At 40.4% G+C, this 24,224-nt stretch overlaps 1 protein-coding gene across 1 annotated transcript; it reads left to right on the top strand.

Moving 5' to 3' along the window:
* Positions 1 to 1,060: 1,060 nt before the first annotated feature.
* Positions 1,061 to 23,782, top strand: LOC120543025 (5'(3')-deoxyribonucleotidase, mitochondrial-like). The gene is made up of 5 exons (XM_039775845.1): positions 1,061 to 1,708; positions 2,329 to 2,429; positions 10,273 to 10,333; positions 15,301 to 15,415; positions 18,853 to 23,782. Exons 1-5 carry the CDS (start codon positions 1,445 to 1,447, stop codon positions 18,987 to 18,989), a joined length of 678 nt encoding a protein of 225 aa, XP_039631779.1. The 5' UTR covers positions 1,061 to 1,444; the 3' UTR covers positions 18,990 to 23,782.
* Positions 23,783 to 24,224: the final 442 nt, after the last annotated feature.

Raw genomic sequence — 24,224 nt, 5'->3', positions numbered from 1 at the left:
CGCTTAAAGTGACTAGTAAAGGGGAGTGCGGTGCGCGTGCGTAAAGGAGAGAGCGGGCGTCTTGGCGTTTTTCAGATGTGAGGTGTTTCTTTAATTGCGAAGGAGTTATAAAAAGTATGTAACTTTATCGTAGAACTGAATTTCTCAAACTCATTTAAAGGAGTCTGTGCCCTCCGTTTTATTTCGAAGGTGAGAAACCTCTTTGAGGAAGGCAGAGCCTTTGTGTTACCTTGAAAGAGAAAGAAAGGGACTTTTTAAAAATCCATGTTTGTAATAATAACGTGCAGTGAAGGCTCTAAGCTTGTTTATGCTGAGCGGTTTTTTAATGTATTTTAGGGTCTGAATGTTTATCACTAAAGATGTTACTGTGGGCTGACTTTTGTCGACCCGTGCCTTAATTTATCATCTTGAATTATTTTAGCATTGAATGGTTAATGACGTTACAATTCCAAGAGCATATTCAAAGACCGATGAGAATCCTACCCACAGTGTTGACATGGGGGGGGGGATAAACCGCAATTATGTTATCACTATGTAAGAGGTTTAATCTGCAAAAGAAAAACGTTAAAAATCTAACGAGCCTGCACTAGAAGCATTTTCTACCAAAATGTGTGACACCGCTAAGATTGTAGAGCTTGTGTAAATAGAAAGTGATGAAGCCCGGCAGCGATTTTTAAATGACTATTTGTTAGCGTGTTCTGTTCGCTTTTGCAGTCACATATTCGCGTCACTTTATTTTTATTCTGACACGTGTTTTGCATTTGATGTATTTGTTTCTCTGTTACCTCGTAAAATGTAAGCAGTCGTTCAGATTTTGTTACGGAGACTTTGGATCATTGAACATTAAGTATTGCTCTCATTATCACACTTTATTTGCTAGTCAGTTATTCATATTTTCCCTTCTTCAGTTAAACGAGACCCGTTCCGATTAAATCAAATTACAAGCAGTCGGCTAATGTTCAAGATTGGCACCTGGCATTCCAATCCCAACGTCGTACGTCATTTTTAGATCCAGAGCTGTTATTTGATTGGCCAGCCGGTAGTCCTCCTTTCCCCGCCTCCTTCTGTTATTTACCTCCTTCCTCCGCAGTTTGGGTTTAGTCCGATTCGAGGGCTTGTTTCAAAGGTCGTTAGGTTTCGGTTTTCTTCTTCGACGTGGTGGCGATTGTCAAGTGGGGATGAGCAGCAGTGTGACTATGGGGCTGACATTTTAATTCTTAGCGTGAGCGAGCTTTATTGTTGTGGCAGACCTGCAGGGCCTTGCTGTGTGATCGGAAAGGAGGTGGAGCGCTGCACGAAGCCGGTGGTGTGCTGTTGACTTTGGGGTGCTGGGTTTCGTCGCCGGATCCTCCACCCCGGTCGTCACGGCTCGTGCTTCCGCAGTGGATTACTTTAGAGGGGGGGATTCGTCGACTTATCTTCCGGTCGATATTTACAAAAAAAAATGAGTGCAATCAGGAAACTTTTGAAGGGGCAATGGGTGCAAAGGGGCCTGGCCTCCGCAAACTGTCGAAGCATGTCCAGCCGAGGAGGTAGCTCAGGGGGTCTGCGAGTCCTGGTCGATATGGACGGGGTTTTGGCCGACTTCGAGGGAGGATTTCTAAAGAAATATCAAGCTAGATTTCCGACCGAGCCTTGCATTAGTTTGGAGGACCGTAGGGGGTTTTGGGTCTCTGCCCAGTACGGACAACTGAGAAGCGACCTCTGTGTAAGTGTGTGCCGGCGGCCGGGTGAGGGCCTCTCGAAATGGGTCGTGGGGATACAAATGGCTTTACGGCCCTGATCTGGCGCTCTTCAGCTTGACATCTGGAACTGTACAACGCTCGAATAAAACTGATTTGGAAAGTAATCTTGCCAGGCATCTCTCATTTAAAAAAAAAAAAAAAATTAACTCCACTAAGCAATCGCCAGCAGTGCCCGTATATGGTGGTTGTACTGTATGTGTCCCAAGCATCTAAATGTCCGTACTACTAAATGACTCAGTGCCCCCAAGTCCTTACTGTCCATAAGCATGCCCAGACTACCCATTCCATCACACCTTACTGTGCCCACCATTGAGAAGTTGCCTTTTTGTAATGCTACCAGTCCTCTTATGAAGCTACAAGGATTTGTATGTTATATATAAATTTATATATTTATATATATAGCTTCATACCACTTTTTGTGGAATTGAGTATTTGAGCTTGTGAATTAATTATTCAACATAGTTTGTCACAGTATTATACTGTTTTCCTGAAGAGCGTCTAATGTAAATATAGAGTGTGCTGTACTTGTGTGCGTGTTTTTTTTTTTCTTCAAATTAACAGGATTTAACTCTGTTTCTTTCAGGAGAAAGCAATAAGTATATGGGAGTCTAAAAACTTTTTCATTGAGCTTGAACCCCTGCCTGGTGCTGTAGAAGCTGTGAAGGAGATGTCGCAACTTGAAAAGTGAGTCATCTGGGGTTTGTCCCCCTATTTCAAATGTATCAAAACTACATGCGTGTAGAGGATGGCTACTTGAAGTTAAAACTGAAAAAGACCAAGGCATTTGTTTATGTTTGCCTGCAGAAATGGTAATAGTGTTAGGGTCTCTCACACATTTCTAAAACCTAGTTAACTCAATAATTCTGATGATGATAAAAAATGTAAAAGCATTTTTACTGAAAGTATTTTTTTTTTTCATTTTAATGAGTAATATATTGTCATGCTACTTCATTTATTAGTTGGGCGTCATATACGCCAGCCAAGGATCATCCTCCGTATAGGCAATTCATTTATATATTTTTTCATTTGGATAGAAGTGCCTTGTAAAGAAGAAGTATACCTACATAAAAATGAGACTATTCAATTCAGAGCTTGTCCTGTAGGGGTGTGTGATGTTGGCAAAAAAAAAATAGCAATATTTTCTGAGACTTTGAAAATAAATTTAATTAGATGATTTTTTTTTTTTTTTTTTTGCATCCTTTAAAAATGTGTGTGTAAAATTCTTATTGATTGAACTTGATGTTAATAGGATATTAATTGTAGCTTACTAATGAGAATAGGGGATTGTGGTCTTATTTACAGTCCCAATCAAAAGTTTAAGACCACTTGAAAAATGGCAAAAAATCCTATTTTGCATGATTGGATCTTAACAAGGTTCCAAGTAGAGCTTTGACATGCAACAAGAAGAAATGGGAGTGAGACAAAACATTTTTTGAGCATTCAATTAATTGAAAATAACAATTAAATTGAACCAGGCTGTTTTACAGCTGATCAAAATTTTAGGACCACATGCCTTTAAAAGGCCAAATCTGTGCAAAGATGTGGATTCGTTGTCATTTTCTGTCAGGTAGTCACACGTTCTGATGGCAAAGGCAAAAAAACTCTGTTTTTGAACGTGGTCGGGTTGTTGAACTGCATAAGCAGGGTCTCTCACAGCGCGCCATCGCTGCTGAGGTGGGACACAGTAAGACAGTCATTTGGAATTTCTTAAATGATCCTGAGGGTTATGGAACAAAAAAGTCAAGTGGAAGACCCAAAAAAGTTTCACCAGCACTGAGCCGGAGGATCCAATTGGCTGTCCGTCAAGACACTGGACGATCCTCGACCCAAATTAAGGCTGGTGCTGACTGCAGCCCCATAACCATCAGATGGCATCTGAGACTGAAGTGCTTCAAAAACAAAAAACGCCTTCAAAGACCTCGTCTCCTTGAACGCCACAGAACTGCTTGTTTGGACTTTGCAAGAGAGCACCAAACACGGGGCATTCAAAGGTGGAAGAAAGTTTTATTCTCTGATGAGAAAAAATGTAACCTTGATGGTCCTGATGGTTTCCAACGTTACTGGCATGACAAGCAGATCCCACCTGAGATGTTTTCTACGTGCCACAGTGGAGGGGGCGCCATAATGATCTGGGGTGCTTTTTCCTTCAGTGGAACAATGGAGCTTCAGGAAGTGCAGGGGCGTCAAACGGCCGCTGACTATGTCCAGATGTTGCAGAGAGCATTCCTCATGACGGAGGGCCCTCGTCTGGGTTTTTCAACAGGACAACGCTACAGTCCACAGTGCCCGCAGGACAAGGGACTTCTTCCAGGAGAATAACGTCACTCTTTTGGCCCATCCTGCTTGTTCCCCTGATCTAAATCCAATTGAGAACCTTTGGGGATGGATGGCAAGGGAAGTTTACAAAAATGGACAACAGTTCCAGACAGTAGATGCCCTTCGTGCGGCCGTCTTCACCACTTGGAGAAATGTTCCCACTCACCTCATGGAAACGCTTGCATCAAGCATGCCGCAACGAATTTTTGAAGTGATCAACAATAACGGTGGAGCTACTCAGTACTGAGTTCATGTGTGGAAGTTTGATTTCTGTTTTGGGGGGGTTTACGGGTTTTTTTGGAGTTGTGGTCCTAAACTTTTGATCAGCTGTAAAATGGCCTGTTTCAGTTTAATCGTTGTTTTCATTAAATTGCATGCTCAAAAAATGTTTTGTCTCACTCCCATTTGTTCTTGTTGCATGTTGAAGCTCTACTTGGAACCTTGTTAAGATCCAACCATGCAAAATAGGATTTTTTGCCATTTTTCAAGTGGTCTTAAACTTTTGATCGGGACTGTATTTACTTAAAACTGAAGTAAAATAACACAAACACATTAAAATCACCAGTCAAAGAAAGTATTACTGTGATAGAACAGTGCAAGTAGGAGTAAACCATTTGAAAGTGGCCTTCAGGATTTAAACAAACAAAATACACTAAGGCCAATGAAACTGTTCTGATGAGGGCATTTTAAATGGACACTTACCTTTACTGCAAACAAGTTATGGATCCAAAGGGAATAAAATACTAATCACAAGTGAAGTACAGCGCATGAATGTTGTAGTCTGGATAACCCTAAACTGCTCTGCTGTAAGGTGAATTGTGCAGCATGCAAGCAAGAACAAACATCTAACATGCTGTACTATTGTGTAAAAATCCAAGGTTCTGTTAAAATGTACCAAATAAAAATAATACGTTCTAGCAAATTATGTCATTTGTAAATGCTAAAAATGCATCCCTTCAAAACAGTTGAGTCGTCAACCCTAAATGTGTATGTATATTACTGTTAATGCAACTTAAAATCAAGCCTTTCAAAAGTTCCACTGAGGACACAAAAACTGTAAACCGGTTCATCCTTTGGTAAGGAATGTTTTGAAATCCAGCTGGTGCTTACTTGGGCATCTCTATGTGGCATGTTTTTGGGTCAGCAGCGGTAAGAATCTGTATAGAAGTGCAACCACCCAAAAACAAATATTGTCTTTAAGGAAGCCTTAGTGTGCTTTCAAATGTCCCAAAATTAGGAGGAAATACTGTTTATACCACCATTTTAACCATCGCTTTATAATTAAAGAGCCTTGCACTGAGGTAGCATGATGTAAGAATAGGAGGGAGTTGTTAAACAAGAGCAAAATCCTTAACATCTTAATTAGGGTAGTATGATCTAATGCTGCTGAGGATGAGGAGGAGTATACAAAGAATGGTCACACAACAGCAGAGCAAATGATCGCTGAAAGAGAGGTAGTGTGGATGGCGGATTGGGCACTTGCATTTCACACAGCAATGACACAAGGCGCAACATTTTAAAAACAAATGTAAATATTTAACCAATTATACAAATAAACCCTGGCAATTGAACTTCTGGAGAGAGAGAAAACAAGCATTACTGAAAGTGAAACATTCAGGATGGTAGGACTGCTTCTGGTTTTAGACTTTTAAAAGGCTTAATACAGAAAGTCTCCAAGGCTCCTCATATAGCAGGGGCAGAGTAGCTAAAAGCCGTATTTAAACACAAATGGCACACAACAAATTAACGAGGTGCATTTTGACCATAGATTTATCAGATTTAAAATGTAAATGCATTTTATAATAATAATGCATTTTATTTATCTGTAGGCACCTCTCTAAACACTTCAGGACACCGAACAATAGATAAAACACACATTCTTAACAAAACTAAAATACAAAAATTTAAATCAGACAGAGCACTTGTAATCAAAGAGAAAAAGCAGTCTTAAACAAATGAGTTTTAAGTTTAAATTTGAAAAGTGAAAATGATTCAATATTTCTAAACTCAGATGGTAGTGAGTTCCAGAGCGACTGAATGCTGTGCCCCCCCATGGTGGTAAGACGGACGAAGGGGACAGTCAAGTGCATGGAGGAAGAGGATCTAAGGGTACAGGAGAGAGTGGCATCATGGAGGAGGTCAGACAGATATGGAGGGGCGAGGGTGTGGAGATCCTTAAAAGTTAACAGAAGAATTTTGAATTGAGTGAATAGAAGCTGGCAAATAAGGTTCCTTCACAGGGGTTTCTGCATTCGTTCCCTATGATAAGATGAGGAGATGAACGGTATGTGAGGCACAGCTACCTGGGCAAAGATGTTCTATCCCTTGGCTGGTAAGGGAGCATCGTAGGATCCATTAGCTTTGTCTGCACAGCCGGCTCAACAGGGTGAGCTCAGTAAAAGTCAAGTGAAGTTTACAAAGTCAGAAAAGATGAGCAGGGCACTTATTAGCTATGCCAGTGTAAGCCTTGCATTATTGTGTTAGCCTGGTGAGTTGTACAAGTGATAATGAAGGGCAGGCAGTAAGATTTAATCCACCTTGATAAATGGATAATTGTCTGTGTGTCCATCTGGTTGCTATATTTCTCTCATTCAAAAAGATGGCACATCACAAACATTTTTAATAGTAAAATGCAGTATGTTTGTCATTCCAACAGACAGCGCATCGTAAACATTAACACAGCTTTTGCGAATCCCATACTAAATGGCTTATAGCAGAGATATGTGCATTGCATGGTGCACTACAAAAGTAAATGCTGAGGTGCGCTTGTCACCATCTAAGCAGTAAAACACAACCTGCCATATAAACTGTAGTTGGTGCAGGCAGTGCAAGAACAGAACTATGCATGAAAGTAGCATCAGCATGGCCAAGCTTCGTCAAGCCTGGGACAAGACCAGGCACATGATTTGTACTTCTAATAATCGTCAGCCTTTTATTCTTCTTCTTTAATTACAGTATATAACGCCCAGCCAGGTCTCTTTGTATGTACATGAGGTCGCCTTCTCGCCAGTACAGGTAGCTTTGAATCCTGTTGTACAGCATGAGTTGTAACATATGATCTGCTGTGGGGCTGAGATTACACAAGGGGGCCTGAAGCAAGTACCACCCAAGTGTGAACGTAACATGCAGTGTAGTGTTTGCTAGCAGCCCATAGCTGGAAACCAGAGACAAATAAATCACTTAATTACATATAAAGTTTGCTTAATTTGTGCTTGTGAGGTGATTAACAATTGAAACAAGATGTTGGCACATGCCATGCGTACATTAGCGCTGGGTGATATGGCTCAGAATTCATATCATGATATTTTTGGACCAAATGTTGACATGCGATGTCCATCGGTAATGTTTCCTGTCCAATTTTACTCAACAAGAAGTCACGCAGTTATATTCATACATTTAATTATTTGGATCTAACTGCACAGTAAGAACTTTATATGATGTAACTTTATAGTAGCATAAACCTAAACAAAATATATATAAATGCAAAAAAGCCAATTTTTTGGCTGTACTTGGGTAGTGTAGGAGTAGGTGCTTCAACTACTTTAGTAGATTTCCCATTAAAAAAAAAAAAAAAGAGCATATTGAAATATTTTTAAGCTATTTTTTGTAAACAAATAAACCAAATCCAGAACAAGCATTTCGGCGTCTTCACATATTTTGTGCAAGAAATCCACGTCTAGCAACAGCTTCTGGCTTTAAAGATGCCTTCCGGCAGTTCACTATGTTGCCTCCCTCCTGTGCTACTCCAGGCTTTGAGAATATATCGGTATACAAAACCAACTTATAAAAAAAATCAATAAGAACCGGAAACGAACTGGTAACTGTAAGAACGGGACAGAAACGAGGTGCCCTCGCACGCGCTGTTTAATCAGAACTAACAAATCCAAACCATAATCCGTCTGAGAAATCAATCGAGGTCTGAAATTTTTAGAGAACAATATTGAATTGAAATAAATTTAGTGCAAAATCTGCTGTTACTTCTTTGCAAAGAACAATTGATAGCCATGGAAACAGCGTTACCTCCGAGAGATCCATTTGGTTTCTCTGTTTTGTTTTTATCGGTTATAGGGCTGAGAAGGTCTTTTCACTGACAATAGTTTTTAATAGCAGTGGCGTTAGTTCACTGCCGGGAGCTACAGTGAAACCGAGCTTGAAGTACTCTTGATGCCTAGCAAAGCTTCATTTTCTTGTTTTGGTTTCTGTTGCACATTCCAAAGTATCATCACATTTCTTTTAAACTGGAAGCACTTGTATTGGTTTATTACTTTGAGTGTCATCACAACTTCTGTCGTTTAAAGGTTTTGGTGGATTTTTTTTTTTCTTTCCATTTTATAGGGATTAACGTTTTACATCTCGATGACACAAGAAAAAATGTGCTTTCTGAAGTACCACAACAGAGTATTTGCAAACAATGCACAGGTGTTGTCGACAGGCGAGCTGACACAATACTAGCTAGCAAAACAAAAAGAACAAACCTGCCCCCTCCGTAGCTCCGCGACGGGACAGTGTGTACCCCTACACACGGGCACCTGTACTCGTCATCCCAGGCAGCACTGCTCCGCTACATGATCCAGGTGTATAAGTAGCACTAGCTCTTTAACAGACCGGCAGGAAGTTTCTGACAAACACTGATCTAGACAGAGAGTCGGAGGACAGGCAGGCAGGCAGGCGGGGAAGGTAAACAAGGAGCAGAAACACTGGAGTTTATCTGAGGAAACCGGGGAGCAAAACAACAAGTGGGAGATGATGCAGACCTAAATGAAAACCTGGGGATTAAACGGCTCAAACGTGTTACACAGAGTGCACAGGCGGCTAGTCATTAAGGCACTGATACTTCTGCCTGCTGATAAAGTGTGCAGTTCAACCAGCTGCAGCTCACACTGGCACTTCTGATGGTGGCACGCTCTATGCTATATGTAGCATTTGTTCTTTTTTTACATGACGTTATATTTTTAAAGCTGCTTTGTGACAATACTTGTTTAGAGCGCTCTACAAAATGACACGTTAGCTCTATGTAAAGTCAAAACTAATTTCCTCACACACCACACATCTACAGCGTATTGTATTTTCAGTTCCGTTTCTCTGTCTGAAGTTGCCTCGCTAGCTCTGCCCACCGCTGCTGATGTCACGGGTTCCTGTTGCCAGATAGGCACAGCATCAGCACCAGCTTTTTATTTGTCATTGAACTTTATCCAGGGCCAATTGAATATGTTTGTAAGCTTAATACATAATAATGAGTTTGCTTACCTAGTTTAAAAAAAGTGAATGTTTCTGTCTGAGCAAAACGGTGGATGCCAAACCATTGGTTCATTGTAAGGGTCTCAAGTTGTTTTCTCGGCTGGTGGATCTACTCTCTAACAGACATGCTTTCATTAAGCACTGTGTTGACCACTGCTAGATCCAGGGCTGAAGAATAGTCGTGCTCCTCAGATTTTATCACCCTCCATCGGTCACTTTCTCCTCTCCCAAATCCCCCATCTTGAAAGTGGAGCGGAGAAATTGTTCACTCAAATCAAACAATGCGGGAACCGCTCCTCTCCAAAGGCTGTCACTCTGTCTCAGATCCTGGCTTGCAATAATCCTTTTTTTTTTTTTTTAAATGCCAGCTACAAACTCGGGAATGGGGAATAACCACAAAACTCTCTCTCCGGATAGTGACGATCCGTTTAGATTGGGAAATGTATGAAAATGAAACTCCTTGTTGTACTTACTGGAAGCTCGATATAAAGCTACACAACAAGAGATGTCTATACGATAAAACATTTTTTCTCTGACATTGTTGCCACTAAAAAAAAAAAAAAAATGGAAGTGACCGAGATGGCTGAGATGTCACTGGCAGTAAGTCAGCACTACCGTGTGCGTGTAGCCTATTAATACATTTCAGATGGTGTGTTAAGAAATATCATTCATATCATGGCACTTGATATATTGCCCAGGCCTGGCATACACCAATATAGTAGATAATAAATAATGCAGTGTATGAAGGGGAGCAGAAAGTTTTGACTCTGACCAATAAAGTGAAACCGTAGTAAAGCCACAAGTGGGCAGTGAATCCACAGAAGTTGATGTTTGCCTTTTACTGCCTTTCTCAAGGTGGCACAAGGCCAGAGGAAACCCCTGCCTGTCCTTCCTGTAATTTACTTTGAAAAGTACTGCAGCAGAGGCCAGCTGAGATTTTTTTTTATTTATTCTGTCTTTCTTTTCCTCATAGCACAGATGTCTTTATTTGCACAAGTCCAATAAAGAAGTTCACTTACTGCCCTTATGAAAAGGTACGTTTTGGTTTTTTTTCTTTCTATTTATCACATGACAGCATAAGTTGATGTACAACAGTAAATCTTTTACAGTTTGTGAGCTCAGCACTTTAATTTACTTGGATTTATTTTGTTCCATTTTTCCTCATTTAAATTAGAGGTTCAAGTGAACCTTTTATTGGTTAAGTACGAATAAAAAAAAAAAAACAATGCACTGACGCCTCTGCTCTGATAGCCCTTTAAGTGAATGTGAAACAGATAAGCCGTCATTCTCGCTCGTTGTTATTCTTTCACTATGCAAAGTAAGGAATTCAGGAATACCACCAATTGGGAGCGACTTCAGTAGGATTAATGTGCCTTAGGCTTACCTTTCATAATAGGGTGAGGAGCTTGGATTCCAGATCAAGACGAGCCACTCGAGGTAGTTTTAGCCTCTGGTCCGAATGCCTCTCATGCAGGTGCAGCCCACACTGTGGAGGGGTTATGTCTTTCATCTGGCATGGTGGAGTCTGGAAATTCCCAAGGAGTGCTGGAAAAATGTATTTAAGATCTGATGGCCTGGTCTGTCCAGCTCCGCGTGTTGAAGTGAATTTATGAACATTTAGTCACTTTGCCCGCCTTGCGCCCTGTGTTGGCTTGGATTGGCTCCAGCAGACCCCCGTGACCCTGTAGTTGGGATATAGCGGGTTGGATAATGGATGGATAGTCACTTTGCTGTTGTATCGTATAGTACCCTCTGTGTTACAAGACCAGTCCTTAATGTGGATCTCTCTCCGCACTTGCAACAGTGTGCCAACTCCACATCCATTCACTGAACAGTGCCCAGGCGTAGAGGCCCTTTGGTGCAGTGAAAGTCAATAATCCGTTCTTTGGTTTGGCTGATATTGTCAGAAAACTCTTAAAAGTTTTGCCCTCGACTCCTCTCCTCTGTCCCGTGCCCCTTATCAATACACACCTCAATAGTGCGGAAGATTTCCTGCAAGTGACATGACCTGGAGTGAAGTGTTCTGGTAGTTTATACGTCTGATAGGACTGTAGTCACTAGAAACTGTTCATTTATGTGCTCCTCTGCTTGATTACCTTTCATTTAATGATCAGAGCAAACGGTTTTGTTGTTGTGAAGGGTTTATAGCCTGCCTGTTCATAAACTCTTAATTATGTGGAAACGCAAGGCTACTCCTTCAGCCTGCTGCTCATTTTCAGATCTCATTGTGGTGTGACATTTGACATCTTTAAATAGGCTACGTGTAGAATTGAGTGACTCCTGTGAGACTAAAATCGCATACAACTTTGAAATGATGCTGCATGTTACTCATAGGGTAAAGAAACTTGGACTACTTTCAGTTCTTACTCAGTAGTTGGGTGATCAGTGCTCAATTGTAATTGTGTTTGTTGACGTTACTAAAAGTTTTCTGTTAAAAGAAAGAATGAGCTGCAGTTTACTGTTACATCATTTCTTGCAAAGCATTGACAGATTATTGAGGGTTTCCTGGAAAAGGCCAGATGGGAGGATCAGGGTGTTCATTAAATCAGGTTGTCTGAGGGCCATAAATGTTACGTACCAGAAGGAAAATCAAACCATCCATTCTTAATGTTTTGCCCAGGCCTCCTATAGTCAGAGTTACAGATAATGCACCTCTGAAATATATTTATTTTCCCCCTTTAGCTGCTCATCCACTGATGTCTTAATTCATCAGGTCCGCTCTCTCTACAGGTTAGCCTAGGAAGGGGCTGCTGGGTTTTTCAGTTCTTGACTTTGCTCTGTGAAATTCCTCCAAAGTGTCTTTTCTCTCGTCATAGCTGTCAACTGTCAGACTTGCTGTTTGAAATGGATGTTCACAAGTAAAAGGATTTATTTTTAAGTAAAATAAAAATATTCACACCCGTTTGGAAGTACAAATTAATATGTAGTTGTATGCAGATTCTCTGATTTTAATTTCATTCATTTACTGTTTTTTTTTTTTTGTTTTGTTTTTCTGGCTTTCATATTTTTTTCAGTTTTTATGATTTTAATTTTTGGCCCCTTTTTTTTTTTTTTAATTTTTTAGAATAGTAGATAATACAGAAACTTTCTTTCTTCTCCTTTTCAATTATTGTATCCATAGTTTTTTTTTTTTTTCTAGAGGGTTAATAGAATTTATTGCTTTATTCTTTTTATCTTAATTTTGTTGCAGTGTTCACATGTGTCTGTTTTGTTAACTCTCGCATAAGATACATTAAGATTTTCAGCTGTGATCATTCGTAACATTGGTTCAGTTTTACAGTATGTGTTTGAAAAAATAAGATACTCCTGCGTTACCTTTTGGTGCTCTCTTTGTTTAATTCATCTTGGCTGATAAGGTTACCTGAATATGCCCACTGCATTCCAATGCCAGCCTCATTTACTAACTAGCCGTCTCTTGACCATCTTGCACACCTGATCTGTATTTTGAACTCCTCCCTGACAAATCTTCTGTTCTATAAGCTCTTCATGATTTCGAAATGACTCTGCACGTCCTCTTCTCTAACCTCAATAGTAATGTGCAGCTAATGGAACATGAACTGTAAGTTCCAAATGGAGATGTAATTCTCCCATAAACAACGTTTGAAAAGGACTATGGGATTTATGTTGGTACAGCATTCTCATCTGGGCAAGTGTGCAAAAACAATTAAATAGGAAAAATAAATGCTGGCTTGTATTGCCAATGCTTTTGAATGTAAAACAATGGACACGAGTCCCAACTTGCAGGGCTTTCTCATGAGATGGATTGTACGGTGGAGTGGTGTGCGGAGAACAGCAGCTGAGTTCATCCTGGGATTAAAGAGCTTGTGCTAAACTGACAAGCTGAGGGAATTGAACCTCTTTAGTTCTCATCCAGGACTTTAAAAGCATCGATACAATCGGCCCAGTAGAGTTCTTTAATAATGAACCATGTTCTCTCTGGGAATTAAGTGGAAGTGCACCTCAGAGTGAAGGTGCTGAGCACTTAATTACACCAAAGATTGTGGGAGTCTGGAATACACCACAGAGTCATATACAGTAGTTGAAATCAAAACCCTGAAAGAGAGAGGCATTGGGACATCTTCCCAACAAGTGTGGCCAATTGAATGTCCCCTCTTGACTTTCTTCTTTTGAGCTTTAGGGGCGGCTTCAGTGCTCTTCCCTCACTATTTATTCCCAGACTTCTTTCTTCGTTCTCTTTACTGGAACTTGTACTCCATTTGATATTGCTCCTTCTGTCATAAGTCCATCTTTTGTCATTTGTAAAAGAAAAGATTCAGTTGCTCATCCTTCTATCTTATGACTATTACAAACCTAGTAGTCATGTTAGTTTTGTCACAACCGTCCAGCGTCATGAGAAGCAGGCGTGGAGTGCAGGAGTACAGAACTCCGCTTTGCTAGGTGTACTCCTTACTCTTGTTTATATGCTCCTCTACATGATAGGATAAAGGTAACGTGCTTCTTTCTTTTTGTTAACAACTTTACTTTAATCTCAGTATTGCCAGCTATATATTTTTTCCCACTTTGAATCTTAACAAAACATTCTTAAATTTTAATCTGCAGTTGAATTCTGTTTTTTATTGTATAAACCGATTGTTATTCTCAGACATGTGAAATGATTTGTGAATATTCTTCTTCTTCCAGATCAATGAACATATTAATTTGTTTTCTAAACTTTGATATTTGCAAATTCTTGTCATACTCCACGGATGTTTTCTTCCAGGAGAGGTCAGCTGCAGTCTGCTTTATTGCTGTGATTACGGCCTCCGTCTCTTTAATTGCTTTACATTGACTAGATCGTCTGTATTATCCTTTTGATATATCAGCTCACAATCAGAAATCCCATTTTCATTCTCCTCCGCTCTTTGTTTTTATTTCTTGGCCTGTAAATTCCTTTTCTTTTCACTGCTCTAAGCACTCCTCTCATTTTCTGTCTGTCGTGTTATTTTCATACCAAGTGTACTGATCTTTTGCCAGCATTTTGTCATTTAGCGGTTTCTGTCGATGTATTTGTTACAGCATGTCCTCCTTTGTCTAACACTTCACAAATCGTTTTGAATTTGTATTCACTCTAAAATTTCAGTCAAAGAAATTGAAATAATAACTGTACTTTCAAAATGATACATTTCTAGTTTTCTTTCTTTCTTAAACTAAATAATAAACCAGGGGGGGAAAAATGTAAATATCTTCTTGCCTGTTGTGCTTAGTTCCATCCATCCATCCATTTTCTAACCCGCTGAATCCAAATAGGGTCACGGGGGTCTGCTGGAGCCAATCCCAGCCAACACAGGGCACAAGGCAGGAACCAATCCTGGGCAGGGTGCCAACCCACCGCAGTATTGTGCTTAGTTTTATTTGCTAATTTAAGTTTGATCTGACCAGCTCTCATTCTAGAGCTCTAACCTACTGCACGTCCATTTCAGAGCTTCCTCCTTCTCCATTTTCTTGCATTGTCTTAGGCTTCACAAGGTCCATACTGCCCCTTGTGTTTTTGCCAACTGCTATGAGGCCACATCCAAGTACTACGTCCATATGACAACAAACCTGACTTGATTGCAGTGAGATTCTTACTTGGCAGGTGCTACTCCCCACTCCTGGGCACCATTGCCCACATTCCCCTGTCTTGTAATGGCTGAAGCCCTTAGACTTTAAGTTTCCATGCCGTCTCTGCCAACAGGTGGCTTGTAGCCCTAGCTTCTGCACCATTTATTGCTAAGCTTAGCACTTCAGCCGTTTTGCACTAGCAGCTCTGTTCCCAGTAGCGTGTAGAAACGATTAACCATTTTTATTAAATAAGTATGGTCAGCCTGGGCTGCGTTCTAATTAGAAGTTCAGTTGATCCCATCTTATTGGGGAGTAGCCACAGACGTATAAGTGCAAACAGTCAACCTCCAGTTATTTTAGCTGTGGTGTGTTTGTGAAGAGCTGCTGGTAACCAAAGAGAATGCCACCCTGAGCCTGGTGGAGTAGGAGGTCACCTTAATTTTCTTTTGTTTTTTCGCAGTATGCCTGGGTTGAGAAGCACTTCGGCTGCGACTTTCTGGAACAGATGATCCTTACCAGAGACAAGACCGTTGTGTCTGCGGATTTACTAATTGATGATAGACCTGATATCACAGGTTTGTGTTGGGCTTGGGCAGGGCTAATTTTGCTCATGGGCAGTTGGTTACATTATTTTATTAGAAGGGATGCAAAGAGTTAGATCATTTCTTCTAAAACATTGTTGCAGAATAACTTAAAAAAAAGAAAAAATAAGTCTATATTTAATATAATACATGTGTGCACATATACTGCACAGGTGGGCCTTGGGTTACATGAGAGTTCCATTCCTGTGGATGTTCATAGCCTGATATTTTATGTAAGCCAAAACTTGCACTGAAAAATGTCTGCCAATGGAATATCAACAAAAATGCATCGCGCATTAAAGAATAAATCAACAGTGAAGCACTGTTAGCATCATGAGGGGCCTCTGAAGGTGTTAGAGATTTTCTAGTGCCATGTAAACTTGTCTTCTATAGGACTCTCCTAATGTTCACAATGCCTAACAGTCCTAATCCAAAATGAGTTTTTGCCCCCAAAGACACAAAGCAGGAAGCGGACTGGAAGAAAATTTTAAACTTGTATAAAAAAGAAGACGGATAGGAAGCAGGGGAAAATGTAAATCAGGGTGAATAACTGCTGAAATGTATTGTGCTAGTGCAGTAGCAAAGAAAATTTTGAGAGTACAAATCTGGAGAAAAGAGACTGTACTGACTGAGGGGTCCATTGCACAGTAATCAAAATGAAAAACTGGTAAAGTCAAAAATAACAGCCAAAGTTAACACAGGAAAAAGTATTAGGGGGATAAAGATTGGTGTTGGTATCTTTGAATTTGGATGAGGAAGTGCTCCCAATGGTGACCTTTTTAATCCATCCCATTGATGGTTCATGACCTCTGAGGACACCCCCCCGAACCTAACCCGTGACTCTGTAATCGGCCTCAATGATGGGACGACCAAAAAGGAGACACTCATAAACGGGTAAAATGGTGGTATGTGAAATAACGTTTAAATCAGACAACTAATGTGACATTCAGATTTCAGGGCCCAGGAAACCCTAAACTTTTTAAAACGATGAAGAAAAACGTGAATTTATTAAATGATAATAAACCCGTTCATAACAGAGTCCTAACGTAGAAGTAGTTAAACTTCCGGAGTTGAGGCCACAAAGCTGGATGGACACTTTCTAGGACTTCTGTGGCGTGGATCTTGGTGGTGTAGCTTATATGGTGGAAGCATCTTGGTAATGTTGGTGTAGTCAAAGAGCTTTGGCAATTTATTGATTTTCAACAGGTAGTCAATGTCGTGTAAAAGTAAAGTGGTTGATACTAGAGACAAGGGAGACTGTGGAGGGCAGAACTACAGTAGTCGGAGCGAAATGTGATCAAGTCATCAATATAATACAAGCCACTGCTTGTCCAGTTACACTCCAATGGACGTGTTCAGCATTAACATTTCAAATGTGCCATCTATTAAAATGTATATTTTAAGGCATCTGGTAATACAATGCATTGCAGTTTTCATTCCAACAGATGGCACATATTGAACATTAGCACTGCTGTTGGCAGTCCTATTCCCAATAAGGCAATAGACAGACTGGCACTATAACTTAAAGATACATTTAATTTGAAAGAAATAAGGAAAATAAAAGAATGAGAGAGGGAGTGCTAATATCATTTTGGTCCATTACCCACTCTGGTGATCTGCCCTTGTTAACATAGCAAAATGAGAGCAGAAATAAATAACAAATTCCATGAACCCCTATAAAAAGGGCACACTGGCCTGCCATGACCTGAGTTTAAGACCCCCGTGGTCAGACCATCAGCTACTTCCCTGTTTGTGACAGTCAATGGACACCATTGGCATTAGTATTTTCTTTTGTGTATTTTTTTTCCCTATTTACAATTTCCTTTATTAGGTTGTAGTGTTGGTTTTATACAGCATCTGATGGAATGAAAAATACAAGGATTTGTATTGGTAGATATGCTTATCCAGTGTCCATTTTATAAATCTCATTAAATGTACATCTTGCATGTTTTCCCAACCGCTTTTTTTACTTTCTCGTATGCGAAGTATAGGAAAAGTATTGTAGTCGAGAATCATCAAAATCTCGAGGTTGCATTTTTGGACGAAGTTTTAGCCCTCCCCAAGTCCAATTTATTTTCTCGTAGGGAAATTATTGTAATCGTCCAAAAATTTGATTTTGATGAATCTTGATGTTTTAGACCTCCCTAATACTATTTTTGGAATTGTGTGTGAGTGTAACATGATAACCTGAGGACGCTTTCACTTCAATCAACCAAGTTTTGCATACAAGTATTTGGTACAAAACATAGATTTCTATAAACTATTAAGTTATTTCCGCTAACCGGAAGTGGTACTTTTGTATTCATGCAGCTGCAGAGTCCAATTTATTCAGCTTTACATTTAATAATAATAATTGCTCAATATATCATTCATTTGATTGGTTGTTGCTGGTTCTTTAATGTCCATTATATAACCTTATAACCCTTGTCTTGCGGTTTACTCCTCAAATATCCGACCCCGTATCTGAGTATATGAGAAGGTCGGGGGGTGGAGGGCACACCTAAATGAAGTGCGTCTACAGTTGTATGCAAAGTCATGCATTCCCACCCAGGCCCTTTGCAGCTGGGAATGCTATGTTTCAGGCAAAGAAATAAGCATATTTGAATCGGTGGGCTATAAGGATGAAGTTAGTCTTGACAAATCAGGAGATGAATTTAGCCAAGAAAAGCCATGAATTGTCAGCAAGTCTCCCATTCTAGTTTGAATCAGCCATGTCTGTTGTTCTTTCAGATGGAAGTCAAACCACAAAAGACTTCTGTGGTCTTTGCAGAGCACAGATTTGTTGGTAACATCTGCATGCCTGTGCTCTTCCATGTTTTGGAGTAAAGCGTGTTGATTAAATAATACTGCGCTCGTTTTAAGAATGGTCAGGAGACAACCTGAAGATCGCCTTTTGAACTTGGAGCTGGAGTGTAGACCAGGAGGGCCGTAGCATAGCTAAGAGTCGTTTATGACAACTTGGCCAAAAATATGTATGTGGCTCCATGAGAGCTTTCAGGTGTTTTGTGGTATTTTTACATTTTTTTTTTTATCTTTACTTTATATGGGTTTGCGGTAACTAATTAATGTAATTAATCTGAAGTTTGTTGTGAAATGTTTTTACTTTCCTTGCACTGAGTAGCTTATTTTTAGTTTGCTTGGCAGTCTGAATTGTTAGGTGACAACGACTGGTATGTGTACTTTATTAGGAATCTCAGAGTGTGTTTGACATCAAAAACCTTTTTTTTTTTTAAAAAGTTCACCAAATGCTTTCAGTTATTCAAGCAGCTCATACATTTGCTTTTAGCGCAAACGTCCAATGAGTAAACCAAAAAGCCAGCAGGTTTCTGTCTGGAATCAAAGTGGTGCATGTCAGCAGGCGGGACATGAAACTTTCTCTGTACTCCAGTGTTTCTTGGGCACCATTTTGCCATTTTGCTTTTCCTCTCCAGGTGCTGAGACTCGTCCTTCCTGGGAGCACATCCTTTTCACTTCCTGCCACAACAAGCATCTGACTCCAAATCAGCCAATCAGGAGACTGCACTCATGGGCTGACGACTGGAGAGCAATATTGGAGAGTAAAAGATAATGGGGTGGGCTTTGTGGTTACTTTCAAAGTCATAACCCTTAATGATTTCAAGCACATTTACCTCTCACAGTAGCCTCGATGAGAGAATTTCCAGCATGCAACATACTGCTTATACCCGGTGCTGTGGATCTTTTAGAGGAAATGCTCATTTGTATTCATTTCTGCAGAGTTGGTAAATTGTGACATTTTATGCTGTTTTTTTTTTAACTCTTTCAGTCCACGTGTACTGTTTTGGTTCCTGTGAAGTGGTTCACGGTCAAGTCATTTTTTGACACATAGGACTCTTTGCCTTGTGGTCTGCTTGCTAAATGTGGCAATTAAAAGCAGCCCATCATTTATTATTATTATTTTTTTAAGAAATTCTAACAGTTTTTAGGGAAAAGCTACTTCTACCTGACACATCCGGAGTGCAGATCCACATCTTCTCAAGTATGTGTCCCAGTTAGGGCCTGCATGGTGGCACAGTGGGTAGAAGTGGTTGGATCCCTTCAGTCTGGAGTTTGCATGTTCGTCTCTTGCTTGTGTTTGTTGTCTCAGGGGAGTTGCTTCCTTCCTGCAGTCCAAAGACATATCGATTAGTAACAACTCCTCCATTGTGAGGCCATCATTGTGCTCCATGAAGGGCCAATGTTCTGTCCGGGGTTGTTTCCTGTCCTGTGACGAGCAAGCAGAGATAATGTTTGGAAAATGATGTCCTCGTTATTATGACCCTGCTGACCTAAATCCTCAGCTCATGCGAAGCACATACTTTTTGTCTCATTACCAGTAAATGGTATTCTGCATCAGGAAACTCTGGCAATCACTAACATAGTGCATATGAGATAGAGGAGCCATAAAGATTTATGACCCTTTATCGCAACTGCATATCCCTTCTGCCTGTCACTGCATCACTTCCAGCTTGCATACAGCTGAGGCAGGTGCATTCTGGGAAGTCCCCTTTGTGGAGACGTTCTGCTTATTTGCCCAGTTTGTATTTATAAACTTAATGTTAATGGAAGCTGTATGGGGTATAAGACAATCCAGATGCTTTCACCCTCTGTGTTAGCCACAGCAGGACATGCCATACTGTCCTAAGGCAGCAGTGCCGATGCTCTGAACGAGAGATTTCTCTTTGGTTTGCACAATGTAGACATTTGAGGTTTACAGTAGCGTTGCTGTTAACGGACAACATCCACCATGTCAAGAAGCCAGTGGTTCTAGTATGCGTCTCCTGGTGATGGTGGAGAGTTGCTGCAAACATTTGCGTTGTCTTACTGTGCCATTGTCATTCTAGAAAGAAATCTCATGTCTTTTTGTTGCACAAAGCCACCTTATATTTCAGTCCACATACTGTATATGATATATACTCAGGTTTAAAGGGACTGGCATTACAGATAATTTGGTTGTTATACGCTTACTTTGTTGTAGTGACATAGGATGTCAGGGCATAGAAACCCCACAGCAGCTTCGACCTTAACGGGTTACGAATGCCTGCTTCTGTACTCCTTTACCAGGAAAAGCAGGCGATGACCTCTGATTAACCACTGATCGTTTTCATTTAAACTTAAAGAGCACTTTCTACTGTGAATGTAAAATGTCCAAATCTAAGATAGCACAAATGCAATTGACCTAGAAGGCCCATGTGGCTCAGTTTTGGGATGTTGGCAGTAATGACTTCGTTTGTGTACGACATAGGAAGCTGTTGTTGAGAGCACTTTAATTTTCTGCTCATGTAGCCTCTTGATTTGGGTCAACAGCTAATTGTGATGTTTTTCATTTTGGCCTTTTTTGTGTGCCACTCTACCACTCAAGATGAACATTTCATTTGTAGGATTTAACTTTGGCCGTTACACACCCTCTCTTATACTCCTTGATAGTTATGGTCTCGGGTTTGAGGAGCCTTATGCAGCTTAGAGTAGCCTCACCTCTTTTTTTTTTTTTTTTGTTTGAAGACAAGCAGATGAGCCACCTAAAGTGTTTCTTGAACTCCTATTGTTAAGCTATTGACGCCTGTATGTACCTGCTGTCACTTTCCCTTTATTTATCCTCGGTCCTAGCCATTACAAATTCACATGCCTAAGATAACAAGCAATGAACAGGGCATTTACTGCGTATGTGTGTGTGTCTGTTTTTAATAGAATATAACATGAGAATTTTATGTTTGCACTTAAATTGTGAATATATCATTTTTAAAACCTGTTGAATTATTGTGCAAATGCATTTAATGAGGTACTTAGCAGGCTAGAACGAATGTTGCCGTTCAATGTTTATGCATCTGACAAGCAGAAATCTTACATTTCTTATTGTAATTTACAGTTTTATTCTACTTTAGTCAGACATTTAACTATTAATCACGGTCAAAGCATTAGATGAATTGTCGGTACAATGATAAGATGAAGTGCCTTCCCAGTGTGTCAGTCAATACTGAGAGAAGCCAACTGCATCTGCTTTTGTAATAATTGTGCTTGCTGCAGCCTTTCACGTGCGTTACCTGCCAGCCCAGCCCAGTCTGATGAGGGACCCATCGAGCCTTTTAATGTTTTAATGTTATTTGTAACCGTTTTTAGATACAGGCCTAATGCCAGCCTGTTTTGTTTTGTATGGCACCTTTCATGGTGAACACCAGCTCAAGACACTCGAGTGCTCAATTCACGTTGACTGCCTGTTTCTGCTAGCTGAGTCGGTCGGTCGGTCATTTAACATTTTTATAATTCTGATGAAAGTGTTTTTCAGATTTTAAATGATTTTATGCAGAATCTACCCATTTCATAAGTTTTAGAAATCTTGTTTGTTTAACAGTTTAAGGAATTGTGAAGCGCCTAGGCTTCATTACAACAAGATCTCCTTCAAGTTATTTGTGTAGATCAGCCATGTTAAGACCATCCTTATAATGCTGGGCAAATAATTAACACGACAAGGCCCAACACATAAGAAAAAGTAAGCTTAAAAGAATAACATTTTAAAATAAGACCTATCAGTGGGTGACCTTCATCAGATGTATAGTACAGAATATCTGAATGTCATTGCCAGGCTGGGCAACACGGGCACCTCAGCACACCCCATACCTGGTTTCCAATCTACAAGACATGGATCAGCTTTTTATCCACTTAGGCATCCCCCACATGTACCCAGATGAGGTGGTGATGCCCCTTTGGGATATTTGGTGTTGTGATTCTTTCCACCAATATGCCAACGATGAGGCCTTGCCTCAACATCTTAGCCCCAGGCTAAACTGAGGCCTGGAATTCAAAGCGGTTATTACGCCTGTCCAGAATCAGGCGTCTGTCTACCCCAGTATCAAAAACAACGCCTAATGATCTTCAGAAACTAAAAGTGAATCAAGAGAGAGAAACGGGGAAAGCTGTGGCTGTTTAAAGATAAGAAAATTTATTAACAGGAAACAACAAAAAAACTAAGGGGAGCCAAAAAAAAAAAAAATAGATAAAAAGACAACCTGAAACAAACAAACAAATCTAATCCACAGTTCAAATTCAAACACCAAAGAATCTGAAAATCCACAAAATCCTTTGCCATGAAGGTGCGTCTGCTAAAACAGTCAATGCCGTCCTGGTGGTCCTGACCCTCTGCCTGAAATGAACAGACTTGAGGGAGTTCTCCAGCTGAACGTTCTGGTTGGTCCCACCCCTAAAACTCTATATAAAGGAGACAGGGCGCCTAACTAAACACAGGAACACATAAATTAAATTGTATTAATAAAATTTAAAACATACACATAAACCAAAGACATAATATTTAAAGAACAAGAAGTGAAAATACATTTATAACAGGGCACTTGTGACAGTCTTGTGCTTTTGCTTTTCATCCTCCATGTGTCACTTCCCAAAAGATCAGGGAAGGGTAAATGGGGGACAGTGAAGAGTTTTGTCTACTTATTGAATTGGTGGGCATCAGGAATGCAAGCTGATTAGTCGTTCACTTCACGGCCACACGCAAGTCAAGTTGTACAAATACGGAGATGGTGGGGCTACAGCTAAAAGGTCAGTTGGTGTTCACCATGGAAAGGTGGTCTGCGAAGTCGATTAGCAAGCAGGGGTCTGAATTGAATATGCAGTCGCTGCCTGTCCCCGTGTTCTAATAAAGTGTGTGCCCATCGTTCTGCTGCTCTGCAGTGATGTGGTAAAGCCTTCTGTTTCTGCCTTCTTTCAAGCTCTGGGAAGGCAGCAAATGTAAACGCCAGTCATTTTTTTCAGGGGGCTCCTCTGCGCAAGACCCCCCCCAGTGACTGGCCCATGTCTGTTTTTTGGGACAAATCTGAACAGAAAAACACTCTGCATTGCAAATCAGAGGTGCCCGTTACGTTATCCACATGCATCTCTATTCTAGATATTTAGTGCTTGGCGGAGATCATTTTGAAAACGAATGACAAACTTTATAAAATATGATGAGGACGTGGCCATCGACATCGAAAACGACTGCGTCTCAAACAAAGTAGTGGCTTAGCACTGCTGTTGAGCAAAATGAACGTCAGAAAAGCCCACACACAGACTGAATGCTGAGCGTATTTTTGATGTCCTGTCACCCTGCATGATTTCATCTCTAAGTGAATGATGTAGTTTTGCACTTTTAATTTACTTCTTCACCAATAATGAAGATATTGGTTATAGTTTATGCAAATATGTAGAGATCAAAAGAACCCTGAGAAAGTTTGTTGATGATAACGTTTCCGGAATGTTACAGATGTCTATGGTGCTTTTGTGTGACCACTATGTATGCGTGCGACAGTGGCAAGTCCTTTAGCCAATTCAGGGCACCTCAGATGTATGGAAGCCATTTGAATAAATGCATAAGCTCACTTGTTGTTGTTGTTGTCTGTGTTTTCTGAAAATGTCTAAATGAGGCCAAGGACCCATTGCTGAGGTAACTTCAGAGCCAAAATGAAGTGGAGTCTTGGCTGAGGTGAGAGTTGCCAGGCCTTTATTTGAAGGCCCATGTGGAGATGCACACACTGAGAATGCTGTAGGTGGTCCTTATCTACGTCATAGTAGAACATCGAGTTGAGCGTAGGCCATCGTTTTTCAAAATAACATCAGATTATGTCCTGCCAGTGACAGCTGGGCTCTCCTGTATGAAGTCCTTTCATAACTTTAAGCCCTTTGATCATGTTAGCCAATCATTAAGGCCAAAAGTATTTGGACACCCCTCCAAATGACCAGGTTCAGGGGCTTCTCTGTTGACCAACATTGCCTGTAGAATGGTGGGTGATCAGCACAGTGACTTTAAACATGGCACTGTCAT

The sequence above is a fragment of the Polypterus senegalus genome, chromosome 13, assembly GCF_016835505.1.
Source record: "Polypterus senegalus isolate Bchr_013 chromosome 13, ASM1683550v1, whole genome shotgun sequence".
NCBI classification, from domain to species: domain Eukaryota; kingdom Metazoa; phylum Chordata; class Cladistia; order Polypteriformes; family Polypteridae; genus Polypterus; species Polypterus senegalus.
This window is presented reverse-complemented; position numbering and strand designations above follow the sequence as displayed.